At 40.7% G+C, this 22,577-nt stretch overlaps 1 protein-coding gene across 5 annotated transcripts in view; it reads right to left on the bottom strand.

Annotated features, from left to right (window-relative positions):
* Window positions 1-22,577, bottom strand: part of LOC121869952 (polyamine-transporting ATPase 13A2-like) — a 193,532-nt gene that overhangs the window by 105,897 nt on the left and 65,058 nt on the right. For 4 of the 5 annotated variants that reach the window (XM_042371553.1, XM_042371557.1, XM_042371555.1 and 1 more), the window contains exons 3-6: window positions 18,848-19,015; window positions 18,417-18,550; window positions 17,975-18,122; window positions 17,608-17,742 (exon numbers count right to left, since the gene is read on the bottom strand). In XM_042371553.1, the coding sequence (XP_042227487.1) occupies window positions 17,608-17,742; window positions 17,975-18,122; window positions 18,417-18,550; window positions 18,848-19,015 (585 nt within the window). Of the gene's footprint in view, window positions 1-14,560; window positions 14,696-17,607; window positions 17,743-17,974; window positions 18,123-18,416; window positions 18,551-18,847; window positions 19,016-22,577 lie in introns of all 5 variants that reach the window. The other variant, XM_042371556.1, reaches the window with a different exon arrangement.

Here is a 22,577-nt window from a genome sequence, read left to right as displayed (position 1 = left end):
CTTGGAGCTTTTATTTCACATTTCTTGAATTGTATTATTTTTCTCAGCAATGGCCGAGACTATTTCGTCATCAGGTATACCTACAATTGTCAAGATTCGCATGATCTTTCTAGGTTCGGACACCACAATGTCTGAGTGTGTACCAAAGCAGGAACTCATTACCCCACTAGCCTCTTTCTTTGCATTTCTGGGTGGGAAGTCTAATAACAAGAGAGCCAGTTCTTGTCTCCCTGCAGCTATCAACAGGAATGACCTTCGGTACTCTCTCAACATTTCCAACAACAACTTTAGCCTTATCAGTCAAAATGCCCTGCTTTGGCTTAGGTGTGAAATCTGCTGAGTGTGGACTGACCTATCCCTGCCCAAATCATTCATCCTCACACTCACTCCTTAGTACCACCCCGATCTTTTTTTAATTCCTTCAGTTCCTCTTTAAAGATCTTTGCAAATGATTGAGGAGACTTGTCAGAGGCCACTCCCAAAGCATCTTTCCTGTCCTTCAGTGCTTTCAACCTCTCAGTCACACCCTTTTTTCAATATTTATGAACTTCGAGAGTACTCAGTTATCATCAGTTTTAATTTATTTTTATTCACATTTTTATATTTGATTTTTAATAATAGCTTAAATATTTACCATATAGAATTACAGTATTTAAAAAAAACTATATATATGGAGCTAGTAGTTGACCTCCCCACTATGGGTCACAGCCTCAACTTAAAGACGCCAAAAGTACAGAAAAATGTCAACGAATTTTGTGACACCATCGAATGTGACCTCAATTAAAACCAGATTTGACCAACATTGGTATTGTACATGTTCAGGTACTGTACAGTTCACGCCACTTATAAGCCACACAGACTGGCGACCGAGAAATTCCTAAACAGCAACGTCGCCGGATGCATCCCTCCCCCACCTCCAGAAACACACAAACCAGACATTTAATCGGTGGTCAGCCAAGGTGTTAAGATAATTATTATCCCCCTTCCCCCCTCGAACATGTGAGCATAGATAAAAAAAAATTATTTCTGTTTCTTCAAACCTATTCATGCATTTGCTTTAGTTACGAACATGATGGAATATATAACATGATGCAGGAGCTTCGAAGCAGGTCACTGCTCCTTTACACCGGATATTCCACCAATGAGCGTTGACCAGAGAGTTTGATAGACGCCTTGCCTCCAGGCTCGCTATGGCCTGGAAATATCAAAGTGAATGTCGGTGTCGTTACTGTGGAAAAAATCATAATCCAATAGAATGTGAAAATAAAATAAAGTCTGGACAACATGTTGTGTCGTGCTGTTGCATAATGCAGGTTCCTCAATTTGCAATAAGAAGCCACAGATAAGTGGTGCCCGGTGGCAGGGTCTGGGGGAAGTGCATCAGTGAGAACAGGAGGAAGGACGAGGAGTTCAAGAGAGACAACTCTACCTTCAACTGAGAACGTGTGGAAGAAGAGGATGGAACAGAGTGACACGTTGAAGGTAACAGGAAATGGTGCAGGAGCTGCACCAAAAGTTGTTCCAGAAGATAAGGTAATTGCATGATAAGTGAAAGAAGTAATGGAACAGTTTGTGAATGGGAGAATAAGGTTAGTTTCTGTTGTTAATAGGGAAAATGGAGGGCACTAGTTTAAGTAAACTTTCATGGAATGTAAATAACTTATGTCCTAGGACCACAGATGTGCATGTTTATGTACATCTTACAAGAGACGAGCACGGAGGATGGCAAATTGACGAATTTACGTAACTATCAATGTTTCTGTTTACCAGCTAATAATAGAAATAATACAAGAGGTCTGTTAACTTATGTTCGGAAAAATGTACCGGTTGAATTGGTAATAGCTGACAAGCAGAATGGCGTTGAAAGCTTGTGTGTTAAAATCTACGTCCAAGGGAGGTCTATATGTATTGTTAACATCTATGTACATCCTCAAAGTTTGGATATTGATGACATGCCTGAGTGCCTATTTAATGATGCTAGTGTTATGGTTGGTGATATTAATGCTATGGGACCCAGCAACATTAATGGAAGGAGATGGTTACACTTCTTGGAGGAGTTTGATGATATTAAAATATTAGGGAATCATGGAGGAAGGTTAGATTATGCAGTATGTTTTAATACATGTGGAATAAGAGCGAATGCTGAGATAGTTAAGGATTTGCTTAGTGATCATTTTGCATTACGAATTACTAGACATGTTAACAAAATAAAGAAGCTAATAAAGCGGAAAAGATATATATATATTTTTTTTACGGGGATTAGCCCACCTGGGCACAGGTCACTGACCCACACCGGGGCCTGGGGGGCGAAAAAAAAGAACGGAAAGAAATTGAAAATATAGAAAAAAAGGTTATACTGTATTAATCTACACCACGAAGATGCCGGAAAACCAGCTTTTTAAAGTGAGACAGATTGTAAGAGCATGGAAACACAGAAGAAGGCAAAGCATTCCACAGTTTGGCTGTGTGAGGAAAGAAGGAGGTACTATAACGGGTTATTCTCGTGTGACCGATATCAACAGAGAAATGGTGGGCACCGCGGGCAAGACGTGTGTTACGAACCCACGGCCTTACCGGCGGTACACAGGATGCCAAATCCCCTGAACATTGCCCGTTAAAGTACCTGTAAAAGAGAGAGAGTGAAGCAACATTGCGGCGAAGAGAAAGGGGAGAGAGATTGTCGACTAAAGGAGGAGAGTTAATAAGACGAAATGCCTTGGATTCCACCCTATCTCTAGTTGGACAGAAGAAGAGCCACCCCAGATATGAGAGCAGTACTCCAAGTTAGGACGAATGAATCCCTTATATACTTGGAGCAACTGCTCAGGAGTGAAGTAGCTGCGGCATCTGTACAGCATTCCCAACTTTCGGGAGGCAGCTTTAGTTATACTAAGGATGTGTGATTTCCAGGACATATTGCAGGAAATGGTGAGGCCTAACATATTTATTTCAGAATTTGGGGGGATGATAGCCTCCTGAAATGTAATTGGTGGGAGATCGTCTACTTTACAAAGTGTAATTGGTAAATATTGAGTTTTGTTACTATGGAACTTAACCAAGTTTGTATCTCCCCATTCAGAGATGCTGCACAGATCCGCGTTGATAGAAGTAATGATATCAGTTCTAGAAACAGATCTAGTTTGAGAGTTAGGAGGAAGGGGAAAATGTGAGGAAGAGTGAAGAGTAGAATCATCGGCGTAAGAATGGATAGAATTAGTTGTATTGTGAAGTAAATCATTGATAAAAATAAGAAAGAGAGTTGGTGAAAGAACAGAACCCTGTGGGACGCCACTATTGGTAGAGAAAGAGCGAGAAATCGATCCCTCGACAACAACTGCCATGGATCGATTCTCAAGGAAGCTAGAGATGAGAGAACAAAGTGGGGGAGAGAAACCAAAAGAGGGAAGTTTAGATAGCAAAGACTTGTGCCATACCCTGTCAAATGCTTTGGAGATGTCGAGGGCCACGACAAAAGTTTCCCCATAATCCCTAAGAGAGGATGACCAGAGATGGGTGCAATAGGAGAGCAGATCACCAGTAGATCTTGCCTGGCGAAAGCCATACTGGTGATCTGACTAAAGAGAAAGGCGTTCAAGGTGACGGAGAAAATGGGAGTTCAAGATAGTTTCGAAAATCTTAGAGAGGGATGAAGTTAGGGCAATGGGGCGATAGTTAGAGGGATTAGAATGGTCACCCTTCTTCGGGATGGGCTGAACCAAGGCATGCTTCCAAGAAGAAGGAAAAGTTTTCGTTTTGAGGCAAAGGCGAAAGAGGCGAGCAAGCACAGGGGCCAGGGCTTCAGCACACTCCCTCAGAACACGAGGGGGTATTCCGTCCGGTCCATGCGCCTTACTCACATCCAACCTGAATAACACACCGGCAACCCTGCGAGTGGAGATTATAGGAAAGTGCATAGGTTCAGTAGGAGGTGCAGGGGTAGGAGGGGTAGAGTGGGAATCGTCTAAGGTGGAATTAGAGGAGAATAAGGTGCCAAAGAGGTTGGCTTTCTCAGGGGGAGAGTTGGCTATAGAGTTATTGGGACGGAAGAGGGGAGGAAAAGAAGGCGTGCAGAAGTTGTTACAGATGTTTTTAGTTAAGGACCAGAAGGATTTACTAGAGGAAGAATTAGTCAGGACAGCAGTCTTTCTTTTAATAAAATTCCGCTTGGCCCTACGAAGAATAGCCTTACAACGATTCCTAGAAGTAATGAAAGAGGTATGGGTAATAGGAGAAGGAGATAGTTTCATAGCTCGATATGCCCTATCTCTCACCCTGCAAGCAAGAGAGCAGGAGCGATCAAACCATGATTGTAATGTGAAAGTTTTGGTAGAAGATGGGATAAATGCACTCATACCGCCCTGTATAACCCCAGCAATGCTGTCAGCACATACTGAGGCATCCCGAGTGGAAAAGCAACATTCATCCCAAGGAAAGTCGGTGAAGAATTCTCGCAAGGATTGCCAGCTTGCCCTCCGATAGTGCCATAGTTGACGTTTAGAGGGGGGTGGGGGAGGTGGTCGTGCCCAGTTTGATTTAATAGAAATAAGGTTGTGATCAGAAGACCCTAAGGGGGCAAAAATTGAGTATGAATAGTGTGAGGGGTTAGAGGTAAAACAAAGATCAAGAATGTTAGCAAGTTGATCGTGTCGATCAGGAACGCGTGTAGGGTGTTTGATTATTTGTTCCAAATCATTAAGTAAGGAAAAAGAGAGTGCCTCAGCTCCACCTGGGTCATCCCTTGCAGAGCCAAGCCACTCTCTGTGATGTACATTGAAATCCCCTAGGTAGAGGATCTCGGTGTTGGGGTGTGTGAATAGCAACGACTCATGGCAAGAAGTGAGATAGTCAAAGAGTTCGAAATATTTGGTAGAGTTGGGAGAACAGTATAGGAAACAAAGAAAAATAGTCACAGTAGGTAGAGATATTTTGAGCCAGGTGACATCATAAAGGGGCGATTCAAGATCCGTGAGTCGGGCTATAGGTGTACGTGTATTGCAGTAGGCGCTTACACCTCCCTTAGAACGGAAGTAGGTATAAAGGTTGTAGTTAGAGACTTGAAAAGGTTTGGGTGAAGCTGCTTTGGTCAGTTGAAGTTCGGAGAGTAGTAAGAGATCGGGGGAAGAGGTTAATAGATGGTGCTCCACAGAAGAAAAATTGGATCTCAGTCCGCGAATGTTGGAGAAATGAAGCGTGAAAAAAGCTGATCCTCCAGCAACCGTAGTGGCGTCAGTTGAGGCCCCAGTAGCTTGATGATGATCAGGTCTGCCCTGGGGTCCACAACCTTCCCGACCAGTGGGACCCATCCGAGAAGGCCCCGCTTCAGTATTAATATCAACTGACATAGGAGAATAAAATAGAATGAATAAAACAGATCAAGAATGAGTAAGGTTTTAGTTGTGGTGTTGTCAATAGTAAGAGAGACAGTTGAGACCCTGCAATTGTGTGTAAATAAGGCAGAAAATCAGATCAGCAACCTGGAACTGGTCACAATTTTCGTGATGCCATATGGCAGCAGGGTCTACCATTCGACAATACATTATACTTCCAATATCTTCCCAGGCGGTAGTACCTCCCTGTTTGGTAGCTGCTTACTACCTACTACCTGCCGGAAGACAAAAAGGAGGAGCTGCTCACTACTCTATAGGATTGGTATACAAATTATGAACCAAAGGATGTTGATAGCTTTTATGATGGTTTAATACATATTATTGATTCTCTTTTGACGACAAGTTTGTATAGTTGTAAAGGAGAAATAAATAATAGGAAACGTAGTATGTATGTTAAAGACAAATTGGTTCAGGGCTGGAGTAAACTCCTTAGAAAGGTGCAAAGAGAATAGAGTGCAAATCCAAATGACAATGAAATCAAGAAAGTACTGAAACAGACTGCAGAAATGTGTAGTGAAGTCAAGCAAGAGGCGCGGAATAAATACTGGACAGACTTTTTAGGGAGAATTGCTTTAGGCAAGAGCTTGGGTGACATACTGAAGGAAGATAATAAAGTGCGAGGTGTTCGAAGCAAGGGGAAAAGCTACGCTGACCCACAGGGCAGGGCCAGTCAACTTAGTAGGAAATGGGTTGGGACTGCTAGTTTCGCCGAATTACCTCCGAGTGTGCAGGACTCATTACAAAGTAAGAGTAGTCTTAGGCGTGAGTTAGTACAAAGTCAGTGTACTCTGGAGGATGTTACATGTGTTCCTATAACAAGAGGTAAGTTATTATATTCGATTAATAAGGGAAAGTCTACGGCACCCGGTGATGATGGAATAACATATGATATCCTTAACTATCTGTTTAGTATTAGAGAAGGGGCCCTGTTAGACTTGTTTAATATGTCTTATAATGGAGGTTGTGTCCCTCTTAAGTGGAAGAGAGCAGTAATTGTACCAATACCAAAGAACAATGGAAATTTTCGTCCCATATCTTTTACCTCTTGTTTTAATAAAATGATGAAAAACAAAAATAGCATTAAACAGGTTGTTGAATAAAGTGGAGAATCCCATAGCGCCCAATTTACATAGATTTACGAAAGAGAGAAGTACTGCAGACTGTGTTGTAAAGTGTTTGAATAACTCCTAGGCTACATGCAGGACGTTTGTAGATTTAAAGGGGCCTTTGATAAGGCAAATAAAGAAGTCATACTGAGGAATTAATTAATTTAGGGGTTTCTGGGAAGTCGCTGAAATGGATTGTTGATTACTTGAGTAACAGAATGGCTAGAGTATGGTTTCAGGGTTGGTACTCAGAAGAAAGAGAGATGGAGTTGGGGACTCCACAGGTTGGTGTTCTTAGCCCCACTCTTTTTAACATATTGGTGAACATAATGACTCGCTACGAATTTCCTGGAGACACACAGGTTGTCGTATATGTTGATAACAATCTTTTGCAATGTAAAGGTATGAGAAACATGCAAGTGGCTTTCGATGCATTGAATACACTGTTGTAGAATGGGTCTTGTAATTAACAATGGAAAAACTAAATATCAGGTCAGAAATTATGAACAAGGGGATTTATTTTTGAATGCATTAAGGTTACAAGAGTTGGTGTTTACAAATACCTTGGGATGTACATTGGGTATAAGTCCAACAGTAAAGTATGTGAGATGCAACACCTGGAGAATGCATGTAAAGGACGTTTAAGACCTTTAGGAGCTTTGGTATGGAAGGAAAATAGCGCAGGTATTCCTATGCGTTCAGTTATTGACTATGCAGCTCCCATCCTTATAATGTACAGTAAGAAAGTTATTCAAAAGCTTGAAGTGATACAACACGAGGCCATGATATTGTTTTAGGTTGTTATCAGAGCACTAGAATTGAAGTAAGGAGAATGGAGTTACATCTACCAAGTATAGAACATATAGTAAAGGAACTTGCTGTAGCCGCTACTCTTAGGACTATTAGGGAAGGGGAAGGAGTAGATAATAGGTTGTCCCGTACAATAATGTGCTTAAATGAAAGAACAGATCTTGGCAATGTGCCCAAATATGCAAGGCTTCTGCAATATATTATGATGGAGTAGATACATTTTGTATTTCATTACAAACTTTTTAAGGTTTAGACAAAGACAGGAAGGATGCATTGCAGTAGATATTTTACAGCTTGAGGGTAATAAAAAAATAATTGGCGTCCCAGGTATTTACGAAATGTCTTTTTAGAGAAAATAATAGTTTTCCCAAGCGAAACACTGTACATATATTGTGATGGATCAGTATTAAGTAACGGTCAAGCGGGATGTGGTGTTTTTATAATGGAATATTTTACCAATGAGTGTTTTGCAGATGAAATAGTTTGTAAAAGAATTAGAAACAACACCTCATCCACGTTGGCTGAACTACACGCAATTTGTCAAGGACTTCAGGTTGCTATCGAGAAATGCAAAGAAACATATATTTTTGTTGATCGTAAAAGTGCATTGGAAGCCTTGCAGAGTAAAAATCCATGTAGCTTTCATATTGTTAATATCTGTAAAAGACTGGTCATAGCAATGCAAGAAATGGAATGCGCTGTGCAGTTTGTATGGATTACATCACATGTGGGAATTCATTTAATGATTTTTTTCCTCCCCTCTCTCTGTGAGAGGAATTTCCTTTTCCCTCCCGGCCCCATGATATTTGCTACTCATGACAATCAAAAGGTAAACTACTGCTACAAACTGCCACACAGTAGTTAATAGTTTGATTAATTACACATGGCTCAGCCATTATTATCCACTCTGTATCTGTGTTTTTCTGGCTAAATAGACTGTTTCAATTCAATTCAATTCAATTCAATTCAATTCAAGAAACGCGTAACATCTTGTATCTGACCACCTTTCATGAATAAATATTAAGGTGAATAATATATTATCTTTGGTTTGTCTAAAATATTAAACCACACAATACACCAGACAGATGTGTGGAGACTGTTGGTTTAGTCGTGGTCTGGGTTGTTCGTCCCGAGACAACACACGCGTCTTCGAAAGCGTTGACTCTAGGAATAAGACAATTATTTAAAGCGTGTCTTATCGTTAATTGTTATGTTGGTTAACACATTTTTATCATATTTCCATTTGTTTCCTGTTTTATTAAGCAGATAAAGTGAGATAAAAATATAAACAATTCTGGATACTTTTGTCACCAATTGAATGACACCACTTTGAGACATCGATGACGTAAGTGTTTCGAGGGTTCAGGAAAAGCTCTTCGATACATCAGACTCAATCATCTAGAAACGAGTCATTATTCGAACTAAGATATTGGCATGTAATCTTAGGTAATACATTGCTTTATGCTTTATAATTAGAACAACATGTGTAGAGAAACGAAAAAGTAACACACCACCTAACTCCATCAGTAATAGGACTAGAACAAGGGTTTGACGGTTCGCTCAAGTCTTGAATCTCCCTCGTTTTGCCGTTTCGGATTTATGAGAATGTCAACAGAGACCTCCAAGAAGACAAGAGTCACAAGTCATGAGCAGTGCTGTCTCTGCCTTAGTGCCGGTAATAAAGTACGCGAAGGATTATAAACAAACAAATAGCCGGTGAAGAGACTGAGTTTGACGAGGACTGAAAAGTATCGTAAAGGATTTGTTAGTATAGTAAAGTGTTTATAAGTGTCATAGAATAGTTGTGGTACTGTATTATTTCAGTTATGTACAACCATATCATTCGGAGATTTTGGCATTTGCAAAATATAGATCTAATAATTCGATGACTCCTTTCTTCTATGACACTTACCTCGCAAATGTCAAATAACGGAGATATTAGATGCGTTTTATTCTCTTGTTATTATTATATACAGGAGCACCTGTCACCTGCTCACTTTGTTTACAACCGACCCACTCTATCCGAGTGTACACTCACATCCACAAAACAAAATAAAATTACACCATGACGCTTCAACAAAGTTGCTTTCACTGGTAGGACGTTAGGTAAGGCTAAGTAGGTTTTTTTGGTTGGTTAGGTCAGGTTCTATTAGGATCATTATTATTCACTTGCGACGGAAGTGTATAGAATGGAAGTTAGTCAGAATGATGAGATATATCTAATTGATGTGCAAAAAAATCCCAGATTCCATGGTTGTACGAAACTAAAATTTTACCGTAGTTATACTGTCACAAAGTAGTCTGAGGTTTCAAAAAGTGATTTTAAGTGCTGTGAGGTGATCACATGTATCATAATGTGTTCGTAAGTAACATAGTGTTTATAAGTGTTTTAAAGTGTTTGTGTTATGAAGACTTATAAGTTTCTCAAAGTAATTGAGGGATCCAAAAACACCCATACTTGTCATAAGAAACGTATAAAGTGTCGTAAAGTGGCATAAGGTCAAAGAGTGCCATAAAGTGTTACGTTATGTTACAATGATTCATGTAATATCCAAAAGTTTTATAAAGTGCTTTTAAATGCCAGTAGGTCTGATAAAGTGCCATAAAGTCTAATAAATGTCGTATAATGTCGTAAGATGTGATGCACAATGAAAATGTGCTATGACGTGTCAGAGGTATTGAAACAGTTTATTTAGCCAGAAAAATACAGATACAGAGTCGATAATAATAAAAATATTGACATGAAGTTCCTAAGGTGTCAAAGTGTCCTAAAGTGCTAGTGGTTTAAAGTGTCATGAAGTGTCCTAAAGTGCTAGTGGTTTAAAGTGTCATGAAGTGTCCTAAAGTATTTTGAAATGTCCTAAAATGTTTAGAAGTGTCCTAAGGTGTCAAAGTGTCTTAAAGTATCAGTGGTTTAAAGTGTCCTAAAGTGTTATGAAGTGTCCGAAAGAGTCAGTGTTCTAAAGTGCCGAAAAAAACAACATATAGTTTCATAGTGGCAAAAACTGTCATAAAGTTTAGACGTCTCGAATAGTTATAAAGTGTCTAAGCAACATACAGTAGTGCTATGCGGTGTCAAAAAGTGTCGTAAACTGCTGTGAAGTCTCTAAAAGTGTCAATAAAGTGCCATTAATGATTTAAGTCTCCCAAAGTGTTGTAAAGTGTCTATAATGCCGTAAAGTGTTGTAGGTGTCTTGAAATATCGCAAGGTGTAAAATGTGTCATGGAGTACAGCAAGGTGTCGTCAAGGGCCTTGAGGTGTCATAAAAGTGTCAAGACGGTGCCAGGAGGTGACCCCGTACGGCGCCAGGAGGTGACCCCGTACGGCGCCAGGGCTTCCGCGACCACCAGCACAAGGTAATTACTAATAATACTACTCTTGTGGTCTTGACATATCGAACATGTTCTTTTGGTCATCCATTTGGCATAAACTTATGCTTAAGGTCATTGGTTCCCACTTAGTTGTTCCTGTAAGTTGAGTGTGAATAATCATACAGGTGTGTGTAGGATAGACGACAGGTAATTTCAGCTTGATTTTTCCTTTTCTTTTTCCTAGGGGTAAGTGTGAGTTAAAACAGCTCTTGGAGGAACATTAACACACCATATCTCAGGTACAATCAACGACAAAAGTCGTGTCGCGATTTTGTCCGAAGATTAAATATAGCTTGTGAAACATTGTGAAAGCCCCTACCACAAGGGAGAACGCACCAAAAGTTTAGCCTTCGGCATATGTTTTCACCAAATTTCACGACACGACTTTTGTCTTTCATATTACGCCCAAGTTGTCATATTAATTGATATCGTTTTATTTGTAAGCCTAGTCTGGAGTCCTTCGCATCCCACAACAGGTTTAAAGGAACGTCACGCTTTTCCCCTCCATCTTTGAGGACGTCGGTGTCCCTCCCTTATCATGAGTCAACGTGATGCCCCCACTCGTTCACACGGGAGTCGGGACCCACTCCTTCTCCTTACACCGTCTTTGTGGTCGCCTGTGGTCCCTTCGTTGTGTATGTGAAAGTCTCCCTCTCCCCTTTCCCAAGTCGTCTCTGAGGGTATCGGAGTCCTTCCCCCGCCCACCTTCTTCCTGTCAGAGCCTCTCCTCTTCCATTCAAGTGGGTACAGTGATCACAGTCACCTGTTTTAGGGGCATGCGTACCTCTTTTGGAAAGTTCTCGCTACACTGAGATAAAATGACCATCACCATGCTGTCATGGTTTCACTATCCTGCTTTACAGGCTATTAGCTAATCTGCTTCGTGTTTTGGAGGCGTCAGGTCCTCTTTATCAGCTGTTGATTCGTCAACATGTCCCAGCCCAAAATGATAACAACCAAACCTAACCATTGGGATTGGAACTTAGTAATAACAAGTTTCAATCCCAGTAAGTACTAATTCCAATGGATCCCAATTTTAATGGGCTCCAACCGTAAATTCTGAGGACAGTAATGCGATTACGATTAGGGATTTTTGGGAAGGGAACCATTTGGTCTTGAAATTTTCAGCGGTCATAACTCGATCTTATACAATTTCACCATATTTTGACACCAAATTAACTTCTGATTAATGAACGAATCTTTGTGTCACATAAAATATTTTTTATTATTATTTTAATTTATTACATTATTTAGTTTTTTTTTTTCAAAGTGATATCCCCAAGTGGAATGTGTGCAGTTAATTATATTTAGAGTAAAAGATCACAGTTCAGACATACATTTTTTCCTTCGTTATTATTTCTGCGAACCACCCATTTGGGAAGAGCCTTCCTCCTTCTCTATTACGGCCTGCAGTCTTGATCTCATAATTGTTCCTGGCATGGTTCCGAACAAGGTCCGTGTGGGCCATCAGCTGCCCCGCTGACCTTTTCCTCGCTGGCCCCAGGTGTTCACAATTGAACTCCAAAGATTTTCGATCGGGTTCATGTCTGCCCCTTTGCTAGGCAGCGAGATCTTGGACGAATATTATGGGGCCGGAAGGGAAGGGAAAATTCATTTCGCAGAGCGAGGGGCAGAAAAGATTTTTTAAGGATGTTTAGCCGCAAGCCCAGAAAACTGTGAGGGGTAACTTTTTCGGAGTGAGAGTTGTGAACTCTTGGAACAACCTGCCAGAGAGTGTTGTGACGGCACCGAGTGTGAGCTCTTTCAAGATCAGACTTGACCAGCACTGGAGCAGGTTCAGATACATTCAGGAGCCAGTGCATGCCGTGTACTTGCCAACAGTGCGTAATAAAGACGTAACCGATCGCCCAAGCGGCTAACGAGCCGATCAGTGGTGAAAAGGATAAAAGTAAAACGTAAAAGTGACACATCAATCGGTAGCGAACTGTACCTGAATCTCTGTGATAACCCTGAAGCCGTGGAGAGTCATCCAACCCCACACATTCACCCTCACTCGGCCGCTCCGTAGTTCTTTATAGATTATTATGCCGATCATATCTTCGTAAAATAATGTAGATTTTGCCATGTCAAATTATGAGTTGCTATTTCTGCATGATATGCGGGATTTCATAGAGTAATTTGATATACAGTATACTAAAATTAACCACGTTACAAGTTGTAAACAACATTATGGGTTGTGGTGTTTCGGCGCCACACATGGATACGGCCTTGGTTGTTGGACGAAAATGTTTTTTTTGTCGGTGAACACTACTCTTGACCCATACTCCTCTTCCTTAACGACATACTTTTGAGCGAAGGCGAGCCTCGAGGCACGGTGGGCGTCTATCTATCTCTCTGGTCAACGTTCATTAGTGGAATATCTGGTGTAAGTGAGCAGTGGCCTGTTTCGAAGCTCCAACATCATATTATACATTCCACCATGTTCATGACTAACACAAATGCATGGATAAGTTTTTAGAAACAGTAAGAAAATATATATTTTTAAAATTTAATTATCCACTTTTTTTTTTATTGGGCACCCCCCCACATCCTTGTGCAGGTGGGAAGTGAAGTTGCTTACAGCCCAACAGGAAGTATGCTAAGGTTGCTTGACAGTTCATGAGTTAAGGAAGATTGAAGAGCCTGGCGGGGCGAAATTTCGAAGAGTCACTTTCCTGGTTTATAGATTCATGTTATTGAAGTCTAAACAACTTGTCCTCAACATGAATTCGCAACTTGACTATGCAGGCACCATCATTGCCAGGGGTGAATAAATCATGGATTAGGTAGTTATATCCGTACCACTCGTCCATGCTAATGTGTCTGGGGGGGTGGAAGAACCCTGACCTCGGCTGACCACTGATTAATTGCCCAGTTTGTGTGTTTCTGGAGGTGGGGTGAGGGAGGGATGCACCCAGCGAAGTTGCTGGTTAGGAATTTTGAGGCCGCCAGAATTAACCAACCGACCGCCCAAAAGGCTAATAAGCTGACCAGGGACGAAGAGGATAAAGCAAATTAAAGCAGAAAAATGCAATAACATGTGACAAAGCAGTAAATTATTAACTACCTCTGAAAACATAATACTATCTAGGCCAACACAACATCAACATCACTCTAGCTGGTGAATGCTCAAGCACCTTTCTACCGACATGACAAATATCACGTACAATGAATGACATGTCATCCAATAACCCCTCATTTATGTTAAAGCTAGTTATAACAACACGATCTATTGCTTGAATTAATTTAATAATAATTATGTTTGCCCGATAATATCAACTTGAAGGTAATAGTTGCAGAAGTGGTAAATAATTGTATTATATAATCTACATAATAAAGCTGTCGGTGAAAAAAGATCTTACTACTAAAAACTAAAGTTATTAGGTGAGGAGCCGAGTTACAGTCGGCCAAGCTTCCACTGAATACCGGGATATGAAGAAATGTGGCGCAAATGTGTGTGTTCTGACCTGTGGTGTAATGGTCAGCATGCTCACCTCGCAAGCTATCGGACCCGGGTTCGATCCCGGGGCAGGGTGAAACCATGGGCAAGTTTCTTTACGCCAGCAGAAATTTGGGAACCTGGGTGTTAATTGATTTGCGGATCGTGTTCCGGCGTAATGGTTAGCCAGTGTAGTTAGCAAGTTGTCCAGTCTTCTCAGACTATTCCTAGACACAACAGCGGCAATTATAATTTTATAAGCTTATTAACTCTGACTCAAAGGCTCGTACGCTCATACGTTCACACACACACACACACACACACACACACACACACACCCTCGCTGATGCCACATTTCTCATATCCTGCTACTCGGTGTTAAATATGGAAGCTTGGCCGACTGCACGTATAGGCGATGTGGGTGTGAGGTCGTGGCTAGCACTAACCTTCCAGGTCTCATACACACAGAAGGTCCCAGTGATCAGGGAGAGCACCACCACACCCAGGCAAGTTATAAAGTAGCCTTGGGCGAACCATATCGCCGCACACAACAGTTGAAACAGGTAGAATGGGATTATGGCCTGTAAGTGTAATGTGGTGGGTTAGATTGAGTGTCCATCAGTGGGGTAAACTGTTGTATGCAATATGGTCCTGCGAACGACACTTTGATTGGTTGTCGAGTTCAATATTGTAGGATAAACAGTGTTGTCTCTACTTTAACCATAAGCTTGTTATTTATGATTATGAATAACCAGATAATGTTCTACACTCTATAACGTCTAGAATTAAAATATGGTTTTGCTCGAAAGATTTTCATGAGAGAACGAGTTCATGCTGCACGTTTCGAGGACTTGTGTCTTGATGCGTATACCAATTACTGTTCTGTGAGTTTAATATAAAAGCTAAATATAATGATTATAAATGACAAAATTATCTTAATTATTCTTCATACTGACAAATAGAAACTATTCACCCGCGCGAATATTTTTCTAGTGCCCCATTGGTAGCAATATCATCCAATCAAACACCGTCGCTATATCAGTTGCATATGTAGTAACGGGTACCACTTCATCTGTGGGTACTCTGTCAGAGGCACAGAGTGAAGCAATAGTTCTGATAGAAGACACACACACACATATATATATATATATATATATATATATATATATATATATATATATATATATATATATATATATACATACATACATACATACATACATACATACATACACACACAGGTTGACAACCCTTTATCCGAAATTCCGAAAACCGAAAAGCTCTGAAAACCGAAAGTTTTTTTTGTGGGGCCAATATTTTTTTTTTTTTTTTTATACAGGGTTTAGCCCACCCGGGCACAGATCACTGACCCACATCAGGGCCTGGGGGGCGAAAATGTGATAGTAATAATAATTATGATAATAATAATTATTCATAGTAAATGAAAATTTTAATAAAAATACACCAAAATAAAATAATAATGATAACAAAAATAATAATAATAATAATAATAAAATATAATAATAAAATTAATAATAATAACAATAATACTATAATAATAAAATAATAATAATAATAATAATAATAATAATAATAATAATAATAATAAAGAAATACAAGAATGAAAAAAAAGATCAAAAGTGAGAAACACGACTTGACCTATGAATTATTATTATGATTATAATTTTATTATATTTTCGCCCCCCAGGCCCTGATGTGGGTCAGTGATCTATGCCGGGTGAAATAATACACATTAAAAAAAAAAAAAAAACTAACCATTCTGAAAACCGAAAAAATTCCGAAATCCGAAATACCCCTGGCCCCAAGGATTTCGGATAAGGGATTGTCAACCTGTGTATATATACGAAGATGATTTTGTTCACTTATCTTTAGGTTCCATCATAATCAAATAAAAATATTGAAAAACAATGGTACCTTCAATTGATTAATAAATTCCATCCTACGACTGTTTAGCCATCCTGTGGGGTCCATCCTACGGCTGTTTAGCCATCCTGTAGGGTCCATCCTACGACTGTTTAGCCATCCTGTGGGGTCCATCCTACGACTGTTTAGCCATCCTGTGGGGTCCATCCTACGACTGTTTTGCCATCCTGTGGGGTCCATCCTACGGCTGTTAAGCCATCCTGTGGGGTCCATCCTACGACTGTTTAGCCATCCTGTAGGGTCCACGTTACGACTGTCTGGCCAACCTGTGGGGGTTCATCTTACGACGGTCTGGCCAGTCTGTGGGGTCCATCTTACGACTGTCTGGCCAGCCTGTGTGGGTCCATCTTACGATTGCCTGGCCAACCTGTGGGGTCCATCCTCTGATTGTCTAGCTAGCCTGTGGGGTCCATCTTACGGTTGTCTGTCTATCCTTAGATTGTCTGTCCACTATAAGATTGTCTGGTCAGCCTGTGCAGTCGTTTCTAAGACAGTCTGGCCAGCTTATATGGTTCATCCTACGATAGTCTGCCCATCGTGCACTAGAGGGAGCAGGGTATGCAATATAGGGAACAGGGAATAGCTACAACCCTGGATCTTACTACTACTTAAGGAACACGTACCATGACCCAAGGTGTATTATGTCGCTATAGCTGCTGTACCCTTTAAACACTCTAAAATCTCGAGGAATCGTAACATGAGACACCTGAACTGCAACATGCCCAGTTGCACTGAAAGTATTACTACTACTACTACTACTACTACTACTACTACTACAACTACTACTACTACTACTACTGCTGTTACTACTATTAATAATAATAATAATGTGAATTGATATGTACAAACACATACACATCCTATACATCAATCTCTTTAATTTCAGACAGTGCAACACAAGGTAATAAACTCTAGGACGTTTACAATGAAACACTATTCCAGTACTAAGACTACTCTCACCACTCACCCGCCAACCCAACACGTGGTATTTGTAATGACAAGCAACTATTAATACATCCATCCAATGTACCAACTTTCTCTTATATGACAAAGCAGCCTAAAACAGGAGCAGCCTTATGTTTACCATCCAACATGTTATTGCAAGACATTTTCCTTACAACCCGTAGGCTATTTGCAGGCAGAGAACTACTCAATCGTTTAGGTTATTATCGACCACATACAGGAACCTTCACAACACTGTGTAATATGGTATCCTTCGCCTCGTCACAGTGGTTTTCAACCCGAGGTCGCAGTGTTCACTTATGATTTTGCGAATGATTCGGTAGCGAGATTTTCATGTACTGAATTTAGACTGAAAAATTATTACATGATTGACAGTTTGTTCTGCTTTAATTGACTGAAAAATGATATTTGATATAAATATGCATCATCATCCTTGTGTTTGTGCTCCAAGAAATATGTTTCGCAATATAATTTTCTTGTTGTGTTCCACTAGATTCTTGACTGTAGGCTGGTGGGTCCGCGATGACGTAAGGTTGAGAACCACTAGACTAGCTGAAGACCACCTATTCTCCCGGTCTCCACCTACCCGCCTTGTTTCCCAGACGATGAGAGTGATGGAGATGATGGAGAGAGCCGTGATGCAGCCGGAGAAGAGGTAGTAAGCCTGCAGAATCCACAGTATCACGGTGTACGCTTGGAAGATGTAGAACGGATTGTATGCCTGTGGAAACCGTTATACTGGTAACGTGAGACCGCGAGGGAGCGACTAATCCCAACCCAACCCAACCCTAATCTAAACTAAACGATTCATATCAACCTAACCCAATCTTAACTAACCCTTACCTGCCTAATCTAACCTAATCCGGAATAAACTAATCCAACCCAACCAGGCTAAAACATCCTGGTCGAAATGGCCCTCCTCCCACCTCTATCTAAGAGGGAATGTCACTGGCCTGCTGGATAAGGAGTTGCCTCACTGACAGGACTTCAATCTTCATAAAGTTCTCGCCGAAGAGTGACCTTCGTCGTCTGGCTGTGTCCCCGTCCAGACCCGCGCTGACCTGGTGGAAGGTTTTGAACGTCGCCCTGTGATCCAGAGGTCTGTACAAAAACCAAGAATCACGTTATAGAACACCATCATGACACAACTCATCATAACACAACCAGCTTACCCAGATGTCTTTTTCTGATACAACCATGACACACTTACATCTTATAATGCCTCATATTTGACACAACCACCTGACTCACAAGTCTTGTTCTGATACAACTATGACCCACAAGTGCCATACACTGTTTTAAACTGACACAATCATCGTATATACAAATACAAATCTTCGTCTTATTCCGAGGAACCCGACAGTATAAGGTTAAATATAAAGGAAAGGAACTCACTTCAGCATAATGAATGTGCAGGTAGCGTCGTCCCAAACATACTTGATTTTCTTGTTGACGAAATAGACACATGTCTCTTGCCCCTCGCTCGCCTCCCTGACCACCTCCTCCTCCCACAGTTGATGGTAGATGTCCTGCGAGGGAGATCAACCAAGGGCATCAATCTCTCTGTCTCGACCTTTTTTCTTGTGTGAATTAGGGCTCAAATGGAAAGGTCAGAGAGAGAGAGAGAGAGAGAGAGAGAGAGAGAGAGAGAGAGAGAGAGAGAGAGAGAGAGAGAGAGAGAGAGAGAGAGAGAGTAAATGGACGAAATATTTAGAGAGAAAAGAGTAAAAGAGGATTAAACGAAAGTATATAAATAAAGCTTTAGAAACAAAATTATCAAAGTAACACTAGTTAGTGCCTCTAACACTACTTGAGGTGACACTGACCTTGAGGAGGAGCTTCTGAGCGTGAAGGAGGGAGCAGCAACGGTGGGTGAGAGCCAGTTTAATGGAGGGCCGCCAGGTGATGAGGATGAGCAGCAGGCCTCCTGTTAACACCGTCGCCACCACCGTCAAGGCCAACTTCACCGGGTCTTTCGTGTACCCAGTCGCTTCCTGAAAGAACACACGCAACCAGGTCACTACACATCCAACATTGTGGTTTTACAGAGTCAAGATAGATCAAGGATTTAAGTTTGCTGGATCAAGACAAGGTGATGGTTATTTAAAACAGCAGAGAAGTTAGGGGGTGTAAATTGAGGAGTTGTGGAATGCGTGAAACAAGATTACCTGAGATGCTGTGGATATTTGGTGACGATGCAAGAGGAATGTAGACAAGAGGGCGAAGAGGGGCAATGTAGCTTGTGTGTTAAGTAGAGGGAGACCGCCTAGGTTATGTGTATAAAAGGCGGAGCACTACATTAAGGAGCGAATAGGGGAGAAGATAAGAGGAACAGAGGCCAGAGTAGGTATGTAGTACTAGGGCAGCCCGGAGGCTCTTCCGTCGTGGCCACCTTCCCAGAGCGGATCTCACCGATAAGAGATTGTACTCCGTATATTGTACATTAGAAGAATAAGCGGTGCAGATTGTGGTTTTGATGGGTCACTACAGGAAGGGCTATTTAGCTCTTGCTGTCGCATAGTTGGTAAGAATTTTTATTTTCTTTCCTTACTCAACTTTTACTTCGTTCAGCGAGTGTTTACGTATAGCAGCCTAACTAGGTGGTAGCTGAAGAGACTTTGTGGCTATAGGAAGCCTCTATGTCAATAGTTGGGGGCCTCATCTCCACATAACGGGGGTAGTCCAGTTCTTTTTATTAAACTAAAGTTTGCCCCTCAAGCTCGAGACTGTCCTGATTTTAGGTAAAATTGAGCAAGCTGTGTGATGTGATAATTGTTTGTATTAAGGAAAGAGTAATTGCTGTTCAGTACATAGGGGTGAACAGTTGTGATACATCACTTCATTAGATGTTATTAAATAATTGATCTTTATTTCCTGTTAACACGGAAGAACATTTTAGGGTGCCTGGTGACTTGATTGTCCCAGGTTTAGTTGCTTAAGTGAGTGCAGTGGGTTAGAGTAGCTGTAAAGCGTCTCGTTTTCCCTGAAATCTGGACGAGCCCTTCCACGACAAATGCCTGACTCCGCATGTCCGAGTGGTTACAACTGTTCTGTTTCCCAGGGAAGCTCCGGTACACCATAAGGGAAGAATAACGTTCATTTACCTTCCGCTCATATTGTCATTGAAATGTACCCTTTTTCACCTACAATACGCAAGCTACGTGTGGATTTTTTTTGTTTTACATACAAGCAGTTTCCCTTTCAAGAATTCTGTTTTTGTAAATAATTATGTACCGATGTTCGTTTCTGATGAGTTAATAGCCAGACTGCTCGGAGTCGCTTACCACCGAGATTCGTTTGTTTCCTTTATGTGAAGAGAAATCTGCACGGAAGCTGTATGGTGTATGTTCATATCACGTCAGGGTTTGTTCTATATCTTTAATTTTCCTTTATCTTCAACCTGGTTCAGGTAGTTACGTGGTTCATTGTTTGATTTGTTTCAGATTCCGGCGGATTTAGTTGACAGGAATCCATGGCATACGAATTCCGGTAATTTAGGCGGTGCCCCACCTTCTAATCGTGTTACCTTGGACAACTGGCGATTATATAGTAGTTAGTTATTCCCGCTGTATGTTTTGTTTTGTTTTGTCGTGGGAGTAATTTCCTTTAAGGGACTGCGGTCATTTATCCTCACTGTGTTATGAGATTATGAAAACCCGAAGGAATCACACATGATTGTCTCCTTTACGACGCTGTGAATAAGGTACTGTAAACATGGAATCTTTTTTTGCTCAGTCCACAGTCATCGTCTTACCTTAGTACAACAGATACGGTAATGGAAATTATATTTTAAGGTGATTGTAAAGACGCTTGACTGTCATATCGTTGTAGATGACTTGTGCCAGAGAGGGAGAGAGGGTGGGACTGTGCATGAGAGAGGGGGGGGGGGTGCCTAAAAGAGCGTGAGAGAGATGTCCACTATAACACGTTCACTATAACATGCTCACTGCAACATGTTCATTGCAACAACATGTTCACTGTAACTACACATTCACTATGACTGCACATTTACTATAACATGTTCTCTCTAACTACACATTTATTATAACATGTTCATTGTAACTGCACGTTTACTATTACATGTTCACTGTAACTGCACATTTCTTAAAACTACAAGTTTACTATAATTATATGTTTACTATAACTACACCTTTACTATAAAACACGTTTAATGTAGCAACACCTCCACTATAACTGTGAGTTTACTATAACTATGCATTTACTATAATGTGATAGCTGTTTTGGCATCACACTAATTGTTTTAATTAAGTTCTGGAGCTCTTAAGTGGCAAGGCTTGGTGTAAACACTTCTGGGTATTTTCTGTTTTATTGTTGAAAGCAGGTATATACACACAGATACAATCTGAGAAAAATATAATGTGAATTTCTCCAGGGAAGTGTTGTGATTATCACCTTGAGATAACATTTATGTTAAGTGTGAACTTCCCTGTCTAATGGTAGGAAGTGAACTAACACTCTCTGGGCGTGAGAGAGAGCAAAGCAGGGCAAGCGGTGTTTACTGAATCAGTTGACCCTGGCTCCACCCCTCTGATAGATGCAACCTCAGTGATCTAGTCATGAAAAACATGGTTAATCACTTGGTGAATAAGTTGGTGTTATTCATTGGGGTGAATTTGTATAAAGCAAAGGGGCTGTTACATCGCTCGGCTACCACCAACCGAGTCCTTGGGGTTTAAATCCTAGGTATACCTAACCATATTACAATACAGTGTGCGTTAGCTAAACTGTTGCATTATTGCACACGCTTTTTCAGTGCCTTTTGGAAAATTTTCTTGGAAACTATTGTGTACCTAAAGGACATTTTCCTGTAACAAAATATCATAACAGTTAAGGAAATGACTAATATAATGGCAAGTATGATGAAACCAGGTAGGATTACTCCAGAAGATAAATGAAAAGGAAGAGAGGCCTGTAATGCAGGAAACTGTGTTTCATTAATGTAAGACAGAAGTTTAAGCTTATGGAAATTTATGTTCAGTAAAAATGGTATGGGCACCAGTTCAGAAGTAATGTTTGATACAAATGCAAGATGATGGTGAGTAGGCAAGGTTGCGATTGCATTGCTGCCGAGCTCACAATAGTCTGGTGCTGTGTGATAACCTTCTACAACTAAATGTTTACCTACACCGTGGCATATGAGTTTGCTTTGGGAAATCAAAATATTGCACATTATTGACATGCGCGTGAAACACTAACGTGTGAGGTACTGGAGTATATTCATATTGCTGCAGAGCTATAGAAGCATTAGTTTGAACTATAGCTAGTTCACAAGTAGCTTCTGCAGCCCAGGTGAAAGCAAAAGCATAAGCAGAGCGTTGATGTAAGTGTAAGTATGTTGACTTACAAAGATTTAGGACTTCATGCTTAGTCACAGCAACTAACGAAAAATCTCCTGAAACCAAAATTAGTTCAGCTAGTCTGTTAAGAACCAAAAAATTCGTCATTCGCCTTCGATGGAAATGGTTCCAAATGCCATGCATTAAACTCTTCTGTGATTTTAGTGGAATGTGTATTAGTAGTTTCTCATGCATTGAG

Source organism: Homarus americanus, unplaced genomic scaffold (genome assembly GCF_018991925.1).
Source record: "Homarus americanus isolate GMGI-L3 unplaced genomic scaffold, GMGI_Hamer_2.0 scaffold14467, whole genome shotgun sequence".
NCBI lineage: Eukaryota > Metazoa > Arthropoda > Malacostraca > Decapoda > Nephropidae > Homarus > Homarus americanus.
The sequence above is the reverse complement of the archived record's forward strand: the minus strand, read 5'-3'. Positions and strand labels throughout refer to the sequence as shown.